This window comes from Amblyraja radiata, chromosome 14 (assembly GCF_010909765.2).
Source record: "Amblyraja radiata isolate CabotCenter1 chromosome 14, sAmbRad1.1.pri, whole genome shotgun sequence".
NCBI lineage: Eukaryota > Metazoa > Chordata > Chondrichthyes > Rajiformes > Rajidae > Amblyraja > Amblyraja radiata.
Genome location: NC_045969.1, coordinates 54,816,635 through 54,832,505, shown reverse-complemented (window position 1 = coordinate 54,832,505; position 15,871 = coordinate 54,816,635). Strand labels below are relative to the sequence as shown.

Genomic DNA, 15,871 nt, shown 5'->3' with positions numbered 1-15,871 from the left:
TATGGATGTCTAAAATTGACTGCTGACACTTTTCTAAGTATCTGAATTGTTGAACATAATTAACATTTATAATTATATAATCTGTATGTAAACATTTACAATTGTATCTAAGAGTCTGAAAAAAGGTCTCAACCCGAAACGTCACCCAGGGATGCTGCCTGTCCCATTAAGCTACTCCAGCATTTTGTGTCTATCTTCGGTGTAAACCAGCGTCTGCAATTCACAAGGGGTTGGTTGCATTGTGGTTGCGTTACTGAATTAATAATTCAAATTAATGATCTAGTGACATGTTTAAATACCACGATGAGTGCTGGGGAATTTAAGCATTTTTAATCAAATAAATCTGAAATAAATGGTAACTGAGTAAATATTAGTAAAAGTATAGCTCTATTGCTGACCTTTTAGGGGAAGAGAGCTGTTGTCTTTTTCTGATCTAGTCTCGGTGGGTTTTCAGGTTGCCAGCAAACCATTCATTTCTGAGATATTTAGGAATCGGCAATAAAACCCAGCTTTACCCCACCCAGAGAATAAATTGGAAATGAGTACGTAATGATACATGATGTAATGTAGATCATTTTAACGTGATTGCTTTTTCATTTCAGGGATGAATCCAGAACATATATTGTCCAATCTCTCAATTCACAATTACCATATCTGTGTCAGTCAAAATTGACCATTTTTCTATACTATATACTTGACACTTTTTTATCTAGAAGAACCGGAGTTCTTAAATTCTTAGTTTAATCACTGAACTGATACCTGTGAAACTCCAAGACATTTTGCTACTCCATTACTTTTTATCTTACCAGATATAGGTTCTGTTGCATTTATTGCTCAACTCAATCTGGCTGTTAATTAACTGGCTTGCGGAATCAATTCAGCAGAGTGAGCAGTTTCATTTTCGAAACGATATTAATGAACCATATGGATATTTACAACAAACTGGTTATCATTATTGATGCATGCTTTTCTGTTCGGTTAATTAACTGAATTTACATTTCGCAGTTGGCATTAGGGAATTTGTACTTGTGACACCAACTCATCAGTTCACTCTGACCTGGAATGATTTTTTCAAAGCAGGGTCCAAAGCATTGAAAATCCGGTCATTACAGCCTATCTCAGTCATGGGAATTTCTATTTAACAGCTCAAAATATCTAAGGTCTTTCTTTCTGAAGTATTTATCAAGGCAGAAGGACCTTGTACATTGTTACTTCATATGAAGTTCCTATTTAATATACTAATACTGTCATGATGAATTAACATGGGCATGGGAGTGGCAATATAAAATTATGTTTCTGTGCTCCATTGTATGAATTTAATGCACCTCAGTTGAAACCATATTAATTGCATTGTAATATTTAAATCTCCATGAACCTTCTGTTGACCACCTGTGACCATTTTATCTTGCAGCATGCTTTGCTTTGTTGGTGAGTGTACCAGAAACCCATCGTACGACTACACTTTTTTCTTCCATCGCGCTAAGATGTGATTATTCCACTTCCTCGCAACTTCAGGATGTAGTTGTCACCTGGCGTTTCAAGTCATTTTGCAAAGACCCCATATTTGAATACTATTCCTCGGGTAAGTATGACTTTGAAATTCCCTATTTATTTTTCCATCATTGCATTTGTGTAATCAGAGGATAATCTCTGGCAGACTTAAACTTAATGAGCTTTAAAATTTACTTAATGAATTTGAAAACTGGGTATGGTATTTTCAAATCAATTTTGTCTAATATTTTAAACAAGCCCTGTTAATCAATGCTGACTCTACACACATCAATGGTTCAACAGTACTTTATCGTCATGTGTACCCAAGTACAGTGAAATTCTTCTTTATTTTTGCATACTGTTCAGTGACAATCCTATATATTAGGCACAATCTTACCAAGTATAAGAGTGTCCGATAGAAGACCACACTGAGGCAGTACGCAAGAGTGGCCATGTTTTAGGCATCATCTTGTACCCATCAAGTCCAAAATTATAAAAACCTTTAGTTTTAACATAGCCATAAAGGACCATTGTCCTGGCCACACTGGGTTGGTGTTGTAGAGGTCGTCCTGGCCAGGCAATGGGTTGATGTCCTCTACCATTGCTCCACCATCCTGTGCTATAGCAGGCCGCATCTATTCCATACGTTGAGCCACTTGTTGCGGCAGCGGCGGATCCAAATTCAATGTCCAGCTGCAAAGATCAATGCAAGACATCTCTCCACAGAAGACTTAAATCATGGGTTCATGATATCATTTTGCAGCAAACAACAATTTTTTCATGTATACGTTCGTTAGACTTTATTCAGGGAAGGGAAGAGTTAAACGGGCTGAATGGTTATCTTCTCATCCTATGCTGTAACATTTGGCCAATCTTCTGTCAGAGCTTCAGTATGTGCCACTACTCTAAACATTGGTGCAATTCTATTTTTAATTTGTTCAAATGTTATCTGCTGTTTTATTGCATCATTTATTCTCCTTGTACAGTTTCGAAGTCGATGAAACCAGTTTCTATTTGAATAAAAACAAACCATTGTGTCATATGTGTGACACAGGTTTGTTTAATGGTGCAACAGCACCCTCTGATGTGAATACATGAGAATACAACATATAAGAGCAGAGGCAGAGGAAATCACATAATTAAGAGAATTATGTTATTTCCACTTACTCTGCTCTTATTCTCTATTTGTCTAACTGCTAACATCGTGCATCAAAGAAAAAAATAACTTTTTTTCATTAAAGTTTGCTTAGTTTGCATTTAAAATGAGCTTTTAAATTTTGTAGATTAGTAATAAAAAGAGGCACATTGAATACTCAGTAGATGTACTTTAAACAACGACTCAGTGCTTGATCTGGCCACCACACACAATTAAGAAAAATAAACACAAACCTTAGTCTGAACTACCTTCCTACAGTAGTTCTGTGAGGGGCTGGATGCACATGGTTTGAAACTTGGTGCCGAGTCCAGCGATAGAGGCTGAGACTCGATGCACTGCCACCTAATTCCAGTGCTGTTGTACCATCTACGTGTGGTTAGAAAATGGATGGACATTAGATTTGCATGGAACTGTCATGCACATCTGAACTTGACGAGCTCCAGTAACAATCCTGTTTTTGTGTCTAATTGTATATTTAAAATAAGGCTTTTGCCAAGAGTATTTAGTACATGATCATTTATGATTTTTTTCCCCCAGCAAGTGGAGTTATTGATAATAGATGTGATATCCTGGTCTGAATATTGGAGAGTCAACATTACCTTATAACTACAATACCACTAGTATTAAACAGGGTTCTGTTTTCCTCTTATTTTAGCTACTTTAGTTGGCAGCATTGCAAGATTTGGGCTTGAATTTCAAACAGTCACTCATCGCAGTACTTGAGGGAGTTCTTCATTGCTGAAATGCTATTCTTTAATGTTCTATGTAAATATTAAATTACAGAAAGTGCATTTTGAGGAAAGTTAGATTAATCTCATTCACCTGTTCAACAAGCCTACTTCAATCCAACACCAGCAAAGGTCATTTTGGATTTACTATGTGTGAGTTGATTGTCAATTTGGATTACATAGTGAGTACATTGTCAAAAGTTTAGTTTAATGATACAGTGCGGAAACAGGCCCACCAAGTCTGCACTGACCAGCGATCCCCGCATATTAACACTACCCTACACCCACTAGGGACAATTTTACATTTACATTTACATTTACCAAGCCAATTAACCTACAAACCTGTATGTCTGTGGAGTGTGGGAGGAAACCGAAGATCTCAGAGAAAACCCACGCATGTCATGGGTAGAACGTACAAACTCCGTACCAACAGCACCGGTAGTCGGTATTGAACCCGGGTCTCTGGAGCTGTAACTCTACCGTTACAACTCTACCTGTGGCAACTACCGCTACGCCACCATAACGCCCTTTCAAAAGTAATTTGAAGTGGTTTTTGCCAAGTTTTACATTTGTATTTAAACATTTTAGCCACATTACTTCTACATGCTCACCTCTTCTGAAAGGGAATGTATTAGTAAAAATTAGAAACAAAAAAGACACCAAATACTGGAGTAACTCAGCAAGTCACCTATCCATGCTTTCCAGACCTGCTGCCTGACCCGCCGAGTTCATCAAGCACTTTGTGTCTGAATTAATGAAATTATGCTGCATCCAAGTGCGCCTTGCAACTCCTGATTGTGGCAGCTGTGGTGACCATACTTTAGCTTGCGGCAACCAGACGGATCAGTCTGATGAAGGGTCTCGACCCAAAACGTCACCCATTCCTCCTCTCCAGTGATGCTGCCTGTCCCTTTGAGTTACTCCAGCATTTGGTATCTATCTTTGGTTTTAACCAACATCTGCAGTTCCTTCCTACACATCTCAATCGTTGTTTTCACTTTGCCAAGCTGCTCTCGGGGCAAGCATTTTTTAAAGGAAAAATCAAGAATTAAAAAGTGTTGATGGAGTAATCATCTCAAACATTGCCTCCTTAGTGAAATAGAACAATTAATTAATTTAATTTTGTACATCATATAAAATTATATGATCAGACTGAGTTTGTCTCTAGAAAAAATAAGTGGGCCATCTTCAAAAGGGTTTGTTACGGTATAGGCTCAATACAGATTTGTTGTTTAAATAGAAGGATGGATCAATCGAATAACTCAACGTATTGCAAATTGTACGATCAAAAATGCACAATCACCAGTAAAATTCTATAATTGATATATACATTTCTGATTGCCTTGAATATTACCACACTTGCTATATTGTTGGTCAAATGGCATGTGCTTCATTATCGCCATTCATTTCAACACCAATGGGGAAGTGAATGAACTCTTTTAATTATATTACTGGATGATCCCTGACTGACTATCCAAAACTTATTTTTCCATGCCCAGTATTTTCCAAATAAATAACGTCTTCAAAGATTTTTCTAGATGATCATGACATTTAATGCTGCTATTAGTTTATTTTCAGGTTGTTTTCAAGAATTTTAATGAATCCATATATATCTAAATTTTTGGCTTAATGGTGCTTACAAAAGCAGAAGTGATGATCATTGTACATCCTTCGATTTGTGAAAATTGGAACGCAAACAATTTTACAGATTTGCATAAATGAAAGTGTCAATATCGAGAAGCTGTGAAGTTTAACAGCTCATCAAATTTGCTTAGGAACAATTTAAACAGTTATTGTATCAAATGTAAGGTCAGAGGTTTTAAGTGAAAGCTTTCAGCAATGTTGCATTAGAGGGCAAATTAAATGGGAGCTGGGATTTTAAAATAATAGAAAATGTTAATATTACTTGTCAAGATAAATAGTACAATCTCATCTAGGAGAAACAAGGGAAGTTGGCCAAGGAATAGCAGATGGACTTTATCTCTGACAAATGTGTAGTGGAACATATTGATATGTCGAATGAGGGCAGGATTTGCACAGTAGGTGGTCGAGTCCTTTGATAGTGTTGGAGAACAGAGAGCTCTGGGTACAGTTTAACGGTTCCCAGAAAGTGGCGACACAGGTAGATTGGCTGGTGAAAAAGGCATTTTAACCACGTTTTTCTTAATCAGTAAGTGTATTGAGTACATCATGCTGCAACTGCAAATATGGTGTGGCCATATTTTGAGTGTGATATATAGTTCTGCTCCCCCTGATATAGGAAGAATGTCATTCAACTGGAAAGAATACAGAAAAGATTCACCAGGATGGTACCAGCCCTTGTGGGCTTGAGTTATAATGAGAGGCTGGAACTTTTTAGCCTGGAATATAGGAGGCTGGGGGATGACTTTGTAAAGCTATACAAAATCCTAAAATCATAGATAAGGTCACAGTCTATTTCTCAGCACTGAGGAGTCCAGAACCAGAAGCCATAAGTTTAAGATGTGAAAGAAAAGATTTAAAAGTGATCTGTTAAGCAGATTCTTCATTCAGAAGGTGGTGTGTGTTTAAGGAACAAGCTGCCAGAGAAATCTGTAGAGCCAGGGTAAGTGATGATAATTAGAAGATTTAGAACAAAAATCGGTGCAGGCTGAAAGTATAGAATCTCATTGTTATTGGGTATTAAAAGGTAGATAATAAAAGTCCAGGAGATTGGTGGGAATGAGGATCAATTGGAGTTATCAGATCAAAGTGGGTTTATTTTGAAAAGGACGTTTGAAACTCCACCGGGTGGATCTGTCAGCGATGGCAGCCTCGCCAACGGTCTGTCTGGCTTTTCGGCTTTTTTTAAATTTTTCGTGTGTTTTAAAAGTTTGTGTTGATGTTATCTGGTTTGTTTTATGTGGGGGAGGGTGTCGGGGGAAACTTTTTTTCAATCTCTTACCTTGACGGAGATGTCCCCGTTGATGGCTGGTGCTCGGCTTTCGCCGGCACCGGGGGGGGTTGGCCGGTGGCCGCTGGGTGAGGCGGAGGATGCAGATGGCAGTCCCCAGCCCGTCGGGGAGCGGGTTCCTCGGGAGTTGGAGCGGGGTTGGGCAGGAGTTGGCTCTTCTTCTCCGTGCTGGCTGTGGGTCGCCGCTGCTCTGGGCCGGTGTCCAGTCGGTCCGGGGCTGTCGGTTGTCCCAGCGGGGCATGCGGAGTTGAGCTGAAGTTGGCGCTTCTACTCCGCCCTGGCTGTGGGCCGGTGTCCTGTCAGTCCGGGGTCGCCAGGGACGTCTCCTGCCGCCCCTGTGGGCGGGGATGGGACACTAGGGGGCGGGGCAGGGACAGTGGCGGTTCAGCAGCGCTTGCGGCGCCGGGGACTCAACTTTAAGTAAAATCTCTTCTTCTTGCAGCGTACATTGCTATGTTGAGTATGGGCCAAGATCCAAGCAACGACTGCCAAGATGAACAGCGAAAGGTGCGAATTGTAGTTCAGAAACGAGGCCAGAATGAGGCAATACTGGGCAACGAATATAGACAAAGGAAGATCACCATTCAGAACAGTAAGCATCACATTGATATCAATGATTAGAGCCAATGGAATGGCAATCTATTACCAACATTCCACCCATGAGTTTCAATTCTTCTGGAGAGAAACTGGATTTAAAATGATATAATGCATTACAGAGGCTATTGCCTTTTAATTCCGTATGATGTTGTTACCTTTTTATGCTGTTTTATATTTTACTTTTTTCTACCACCAAGTAACAATCTGGTGCACAATATTAACAAAATGCTACTGTTTATTACATGTTTACAATAATAATATAGCAGGTTTTAACCACCATTTCAGGAATCAGTCTTGGGGATCTGCTATTCTCCCTCAATTACAAGAATATCTTTTCCCTGTTTGGACCGTGGGTCCAAGCACGATATTCCAGGTGCTGGATCATCAGGTCCCTATATAATTGGAGCAAGAGATCTCCATTCTTGCTTTATCTTGTAATAATGGTCAAAATACTATTTGCCTTCCTAATTGCATGTCATACCTGTAAATTAATTTTCAGTGATTTTTGTAAAAAGGTGTCCATTTCCCTATCAACAATAATTACAGCCCACATTATTCTTTCTGAGAATGTAGTCTTTTAAATGATCATAATATCCTAATTTGGAAACACATAGATTTCTCTGACTAAGTTAGAGAACATGGGAGAGGAGGGGGGTGGGGAGATTTGTAGCTAAATTCTAACTTTACTGAAGATGCAAGATTATCTTTGAGCAACGCTACAAAAATTGTTGTAATTTTTAAATTATAATTAAGAGAATCTCTGCAGCAAGACTAGATGATGAATAAATGTCTTCTGCTTTAGTATGTTGAGTGACAATTTGTAAGGAGATATTTGTATGAAGAATATTTTTATGAATAGGTGAATGTTCAGGTTTGGACTCTTCTTCAGATTGATAGTGATGAGGGGAACCCATCATTGGACTCTGCGCTACCCCTCTCCCACCCCCCACACTGCCCCAACAGAATCAGTCTGAAGAAGGGTCCTGACCTGAAACGTCATCGTTCCATGTTCTCCAGGGATGCTGCCTGACCTGCTGCGTTACTCCAGCATTTTTTATCTTTCTGTAAATCAGCATCTGCAGTTCCTTGTTTCTCTATACTGAATTCAATTGCGCTTGATACTAGCTTGTTATCCTATATTGATTGTGGCTAACCTGTATATGCTTGCCTGACAGGAGCTGATTTGTGGATCAATGAAGTGATGTGGTGGGACCACGGTGTTTATTTCTGTACTGTGGAGGCACCAGGCGATACCACCGGGGACTCTGACAAAGAAGTTCGACTTGTTGTTTTACGTACGTTTTTAGATTGTTTCAATACCACATATGTTAAGCCCAACTTATCCTTTATACATCTGAAACACTTAATTTAAGTATGTCAGCAGGATGATAAATAATTGAATTGGTAAATACTTGAAAAAGTCAGCATGGTTGAGAAATACTAGATTAAAAAAAAAATAATAACTAGCTTTTTTTTTTTTTAAACTAATCCTGTGGATGAAAATATATAATTGGGTTATCAAGTGGGCACCTCCCTTCACTGGTGTTTCGTTAAGTTAGTCTCACCTCGGGAAGGCTCAACAGTTAGTTCTGGCGCCCCAGAGCAACCCCCATCAATACGTGCCCTCACCACCTATGCTACCAGTATCTACTAAATAAAGGAAGCTGCAGACAATGAGCTCACTCTAACAAATGCTAAACACCTGCATCCTATCTCCAACTTATCCTAGCCCATCATTAAGCTTGTAACATCACAAATATTGCGGGATACACTTACAAAGAAATACACATACTGCATGTCATACGTTTCCTTTCTGCCCCCAACTGACACTATTTATTTTCTGACATCTGCTTTATAACCTGACGCAAACGCTGTCCACAAATTCCTGGCTCTCCAAATAGCGACGTGGTTGATCTCGCTATGAAACGTCTACAACCCACCCCTACCGGACGTACTCTTGCTCTCCATCCTGGCTGCTCTACTTCTGCTGCCAACTCTACATATCTAAGCCTTTTTCTCTCATCAGCCTCATCCACTAAGTTCTCCCAAGGCACCGTCAGTTCCATTAAATACACTATCCTCTGATTAACTGACCATAAACACTATATCAGGCCTCAAACTAGTGCTAATTATTTCCTGCGGAACAACAAGCTTTCCTCCAAAATCTACCTGCATCTCCCAATCATAGGTTCGGTGTAACTGGCCTAACTCATACCTGTTTGAAAATTGTAATATTGTGACTTGTAAAACTTGAAACTTATTTTTTTTTTTACCAAAAGTCTTCCATTCTTATTTCTCCCCTTTTTCAATTGGGTCATGTATCCTTTTTATTTCTCTTTTGGTTTCTGAGTTCACCCCCTTTAATTCCTCCTTAGTTTGTCTACTTATTTACTATCTTGTCTGATTTGATTACCTGAGACGTCCTGTCCACTCAGGTCCAAAGACCCTGTTCTCACTGTTTCAATGGCTGATCCTCGGATTCCCTGACATGGTAACATTTGACATTTATGACATGATATATGTGTAAAAGCATGAAACATTTCTTAGACATTGTTGATAGCTATACCAAACCTCGCACAACAGGCACCAGAGGATATTATTGTTTGAATGCGTGGCTGTTTAAGCTTTAAACCCTCTGTTGCTCTAATATTTGTACTTGCTGGGAACATTGATATCAATGAATGTCATTGAATATCATTGAACGACAGATATCAGTAGAAGAGTCAGACAAAATTACACGTTTACTGGTATCATCTGTGGTTCCTAAAATGTTGGATGCACATTATTCACAGAGAGATACAACAGGGAAATGGGCCCTTTGGCCTACTGGGTTTCTGCCAACCATCTACCAATTCTACAATCCCCCCCCCATCAGTCTGAAGACACCCGAAACGTTGCCTATTTCCTTCGCTCCATAGATGCTGCTGCACCCGCTGCGTTTCTCCAGCATTTTTGAGTACCAATTCTACAATATTCCTATTTTTTATTCTCCCATCAACTCACCTTCACACGGGGGGTGGGGGGGGGACTGGAGGACTGAAGCACCAGCCAGAGACCCACACTGTCTCAGGAAGAACATGCAAGCTCCATGCAGACAGCACCGGAGGTCAGGATTAAACCCACTTCTTTGAAACTGCAAGGCAGCTGCTCCACTAGCTGCACCACAGCCGCCCATTTCTGACAATGTGCGTGTGTGAGATTATGGAGATATATTTCAGTTAATCAGGATTGTACTACTGTCCTTCACGTGTACTTGCACTGTGCTTTATTTGCAAATATGTAAATGCACCCTTTTTTTGTAGAGGATGTACTGTCCGTAAGAGATTACTTTACACAACCAAAGTGCAAAATCCATTATTGTTTTTTTTTTTCCTGCAATATAGACTTAGTTCCATCTTTTCTCTTTTTTTTTCTAGATTGGCTGACGGTGCTATTGATTATCATGGGCTTTTTACTATTGTTCATACTGATTAGTTGTTGTTGTTGCCAATGCTGTCCACAATTTTGCTGCTGCTATGTTCCATGTATTTGCTGCCCAAAACGCTGCTGTTGCCCAGAGGAAGGTAAAAACTATATTTTTATTTTCGCCATTGCTCATTTCTCTCTACCCTTCCCCCAGTAACAATAGCTGGGTAATATGCTTGATAGTGGAAGTATTGCTGATCAGACTCTCATAACTTATGATGTTATAAGTTGCTGTTGCTGTTGCTCCAAAAGGTAGGGAAAAAAAGAAGAGGGCAATAGTAATTGGGGACTCTATTGTTAAGGGGTCGGATAGGCGTTTCTGTGGACGCAGTCGGGAGACCAGGATGGTGGTCTGCCTCCCTGGTGCCAAGGTCTCGGACGTGTCTCAACGCATCCAAGATATCCTGAAATCAGAGGGAGAGGAGCCTGAGGTCGTGGTACATATTGGTACAAATGACATAGGTAAAAAAAGTGAAGAGGTCTTGAAGGGAGGATTTAGGGTGTTGGGAGGAGAGTTAAGGAAAAGGACCAAAAAGGTAACAATCTCAGGATTACTGCCTGTGCCACGCGACAGTGAGAGTAGGAATGGAGCGAGGTGGAGGATAAATGCGTGGCTGAAAGACTGGTGCAGAGGGCAGGGATTCAAGTTTCTGGATCATTGGGACTTCTTTTGGGGAAGGTGGGACCTGTACAGAAAGGATGGGTTGCACTTGAACCCGAGGGGGACCAACATCCTGGCGGGGAAATTTGCAAAGGTCACTGGGGAGACTTTAAACTAGAATGGTTGGGGCGAGGGACTCAAATAGAGAAAGCTAGTAGACAGAATGGGAGGCAGGAAGCAGAAAAGGGAAGCACTCGGACACAAGAGGAGAAAGAAAAAAAAGGAAATAAACAGAGAAGAAGAGACGGGGGGTTTCTTAAATGTGCATATTTTAATGCTAGGAGCATTGTAAGAAAGGTGGATGAGCTTAGAGTCTGGATAGACACCTGGAAGTATGATGTTGTGGCGATCAGTGAAACATGGTTGCAGGAGGGCTGTGATTGGAAACTAAATATTCCAGGATTTCGTTGCTTCAGGTGTGATAGAATTGGAGGGGCAAGAGGTGGTGGTGTTGCATTGCTAGTCAGGGAAGATATTACAGCAGTGCTTTGGCAGGATAGATTGGAGGGCTCATCTAGGGAGGCTATTTGGGTGGAACTGAGAAGTGGGAAAGGTGTAGCAACACTTATAGGGGTGTATTATAGACCGCCAAATGGGGAACGAGAATTGGAAGAGCAAATATGTAAGGAGATAGCAGATATTAGTAGTAAGCACAAGGTAGTGATTGTGGGAGATTTCAACTTTCCACACATAGACTGGGAAACACATTCTGTAAATGGGCTGGATGGTTTGGAGTTTGTAAAATGTGTGCAGGATAGTTTTTTGCAGCAATACATAGAGGTACCTACTAGAGGAGGGGCAGTGCTGGACCTCCTGTTAGGAAATGAGACGGGACAGGTGGCGGAGGTATGCGTTGGGGAGCACTTCGGGTCCAGTGATCACAATACCATTAGTTTCAATATAATTATGGAGAAGGTCAGAACTGGACCTAGGGTTGAGATTTTTGATTGGAGAAAGGCTAACTTTGATGAGATGCGAGATGATTTAAAAGGAGTGGACTGGGACATTTTGTTTTATGGGAAAGATGTAGAAGAGAAATGGTGGACATTTAAAGGGGAAATTTTAAGAGTACAGAATCTTTATGTTCCTGTTCGGTTGAAAGGAAACAGTAAAAATTGGAAAGAGCCCTGGTTTTCAAGGGAAATTGGACATCTTGTTCGGAAAAAGAGGGAGATCTACAATAATTATAGGCAGCATGAAGTAAATGAGGTGCTTGTGGAGTATAAGGAATGTAAAAAGAATCTTAAGAAAGAAATTAGAAAAGCTAAAAGAAGATATGAGGTTGCTTTGGCAAGTAAGGTGAAAGTAAATCCAAAGGGTTTCTACAGCTATATTAATAGCAAAAGGATAACGAGGGATAAAATTGGTCCATTGGAGAAACAGAGTGGGCAGCTATCTGCAGAGCCAAAAGAGATGGGGGAGATATTGAACAATTTCTTTTCTTCGGTATTCACCAAGGAGAAGGATATTGAATTATGTGAGGTAAGGGAAACGAGTAGAGTAGTTATGGATACTATGAGTTTCAAAGTAAAAGAAGTACTGACACTTTTGAAAAATATAAAAGTGGATAAGTCTCCAGGTCCTGACAGGATATTCCCTAGGACATTGAGGGAAGTTAGTGTAGAAATAGCCGGGGCTATGACAGAAATATTTCAAATGTCATTAGAAACGGGAATAGTCCCCGAGGATTGGCGTACTGCGCATGTTGTTCCATTGTTTAAAAAGGGTTCTAAGAGTAAACCTAGCAATTATAGACCTGTTAGTTTGACTTCAGTGGTGGGCAAATTAATGGAAAAGATACTTAAGATAATATATATAAGCATCTGGATAAACAGGGTCTGATTAGGAACAGTCAACATGGATTTGTGCCTGGAAGGTCATGTTTGACTAATCTTCTTGAATTTTTTGAAGAGGTTACTAGGGAAATTGACGAGGGTAAAGCAGTGGATGTTGTCTATATGGACTTTAGTAAGGCCTTTGACAAGGTTCCTCATGGAAGGTTGGTTAAGAAGGTTAAACTGTTGGGTATAAATGCAGGAATAGCAAGATGGATTCAGCAGTGGCTGAATGGGAGAAGCCAGAGGGTAATGGTGGATGGCTGTTTGTCGGGTTGGAGGCAGGTGACTAGTGGGGTGCCTCAGGGATCTGTGTTGGGTCCTTTGTTGTTTGTCATGTACATCAATGATCTGGATGAAGGGGTGGTAAATTGGATTAGTAAGTATGCAGATGATACCAAGATAGGGGGTGTTGTGGATAATGAAGAGGATTTCCAAAGTCTACAGAGTGATTTAGGCCATTTGGAAAAATGGGCTGAAAGATGGCAGATGGAGTTTAATGCTGATAAATGTGAGGTGTTACACCTTGGCAGGACAAATCAAAATAGGACGTACATGATAAATGGTAGGGAATTGAAGAATACAGTTGAACAGAGGGATCTGGGAATAACCGTGCATAGTTCCTTGAAGGTGGAATCTCATATAGATAGGGTGGTAAAGAAAGCTTTTGGTATGCTAGCCTTTATAAATCAGAGCATTGAGTATAGAAGCTGGGATGTAATGTTAAAATTGTACAAGGCATTGGTGAGACCAAATCTGGAGTATGGTGTACAATTTTGGTCGCCCAATTATAGGAAGGATGTCAACAAAATAGAGAGAGTACAGAGGAGATTTACTAGAATGTTGCCTGGGTTTCAACAACTAAGTTACAGAGATAGGTTGAATAAGTTAGGTCTTTATTCTCTGGAGCGCAGAAGGTTAAGGGGGGACTTGATAGAGGTCTTTAAAATGATGAGAGGGATAGACAGAGTTGATGTGATCAAGCTTTTCCCTTTGAGAATAGGGAAGATTCAAACCAGAGGACATGACTTCAGAATTAAGGGACAGAAGTTTAGGGGTAACATGAGGGGGAACTTCTTTACTCAGAGAGTGGTAGCGGTGTGGAATGAGCTTCCAGTGGAAGTGGTGGCGGCAAGCTCGTTGGTATCATTTAAGAATAAATTGGTTAGGCATATGGATGAGAAGGGAATGGAGGGTTATGGTATGAGTGCAGGCAGGTGGGACTAAGGGAAAAAAATTGTTCGGCGCGGACTTGTAGGGCCGAGATGGCCTGTTTCCGTGCTGTAATTGTTATATGGTTATATGGTTATGTTAGACTGGTTGACACAATGACATCATTCTTCTGTGAGCATATTGTGCTATGCAAGGATGTTCCATGATCTGAGATCATTACACTGGTACTCGGTGTAAGACCATGTGCTGATGATTTTAATGTACATTGCTACATCTCCGGAATGTGCTGCTTTTTTTTTTTTCTTTGTTTATTTTATTAGAAGTTAATACAGTACAAAACAATACAGTGGAACCTAATTTTAGGTGCCAACTATGTCATACCGTAATCCATTCTATGTACAACCTCTAGTTTTATGTTTTGAAAAGGAAGTAAGCAAGACAAGAAAAATAAAACAATCGAAAGGGGAAAAGAGGAAAAATAGATGGTAAAGAATAGAAAAGTGTGATGTGTGTATATAAAAAAAGAAAAAGTGGATAGTAGAAATAGGAGAGAAGGCCCCTTAAAAGAGAAATTTTCAAATCTTTATTCGGAGATGTAGATCTATCCACGGCATGAACTGAAATCAGCAATCTTTACGGTACCGCTGCATCACATGATTCCAAAAAGTCGATGAAAGGAGACCAACTCCTTAAGAATTGGTCATATTTATCTATTAGTCGGAATGTGCTTTTGTTTTGTTTTTTATCACGTGGCTGTCAGTGTCCTTGGGCACAGTTCTTGCCCATTCCAGATCCCCTTCTAGTGATTGGTGCCAGGCAGGCCAGAGAGTTGTCACAAATCAACTAATTTAGTACAAGATTAAACCAGATAAATACATTTTTCTTTGTGAGAAGACGTTAGTAATACAGAGCTAAAAACATACAGTTTGCGGAATTCAATGGTTTAGGCAGCAACTGTGGAGGGAAATGACCAGATGATGTTTTGGGTTGGGACTCTTCTTTTGAAGAAGGATCCCACCAGAAATGATGCTCCTTTCACAGACGCTGTGTGACCTGCTGAGTTTAGGTTTAGAGATACAGCGCGGAAACAGGCCCTTTGGTCCACTGAGACCGTGCCGACCAGTGATCCCTACACCTTAACACTATCCTATACACACTAGCGACAATTTTTTTTTTTACCAAGCCAATTAGCCTACAAACCTGTATGTCTTCCTGGAGTGTGGGAGGAAACCAGAGATCCCAAAACACACGCGGTCACAGGGAGAATGTGCAAACTCCATACAGACAGCAACCGTAGTCAGGATTGAACCTGGGTCTCTGGCGCTGTGAGGCAGCAACTCTACCACTGCCTCTCCAGCACTTTGTTTTTTCTTTGCTCAAAATTGCATTATCTGTGGTTAGAAACAGAAAATAGGTGTAGGAGTAGGCCATTCGGCCTTTTGAGCCAGCACTTTCATTCAATATGATCATGGCTGATCATCCAGAATCAGTACCCTGTTCCTGCTTTCTCCCCATATCCGGTGATTTCATTAGCCCTAAGAGATATATCCAACTCTCTATGGAATATATCCAGTGAATTGGCCTCCACTGCCTTATATGGCAGAGAATTCCACAGATTCCCAATTTTCTGGGTGAAAATGTATTTACCTATCTCAGTCCTAAATGGCCGACTACTTATTCTTAAACTGTGACCTTTGGTTCTGGACTCCCCCAAAATAGGGAATGTTTTCCTGCAATCCCTGCAATTTTCCTGAAAATGTCCTGCAATTTTACATCTCTACTTATAAAACTCTGATCTTGGATGTGGATGTGTGTGTGTGTGTTCATTTGTTT

The 15,871-nt window shown here is 40.4% G+C and overlaps 1 protein-coding gene across 2 annotated transcripts in view; it reads left to right on the top strand.

Annotated features, from left to right (window-relative positions):
• Positions 1–15,871, top strand: part of ildr1 (immunoglobulin like domain containing receptor 1) — a 46,347-nt gene that overhangs the window by 25,192 nt on the left and 5,284 nt on the right. Inside the window, exons 2-5 of one of the 2 annotated variants that reach the window (XM_033033387.1) lie at positions 1,412–1,582; positions 6,750–6,899; positions 8,080–8,199; positions 10,321–10,467. In XM_033033387.1, coding sequence (XP_032889278.1) covers positions 1,412–1,582; positions 6,750–6,899; positions 8,080–8,199; positions 10,321–10,467 — 588 coding nt within the window. The remainder of the gene's footprint in view (positions 1–1,411; positions 1,583–6,749; positions 6,900–8,079; positions 8,200–10,320; positions 10,468–15,871) is intronic. The other variant, XM_033033388.1, reaches the window with a different exon arrangement.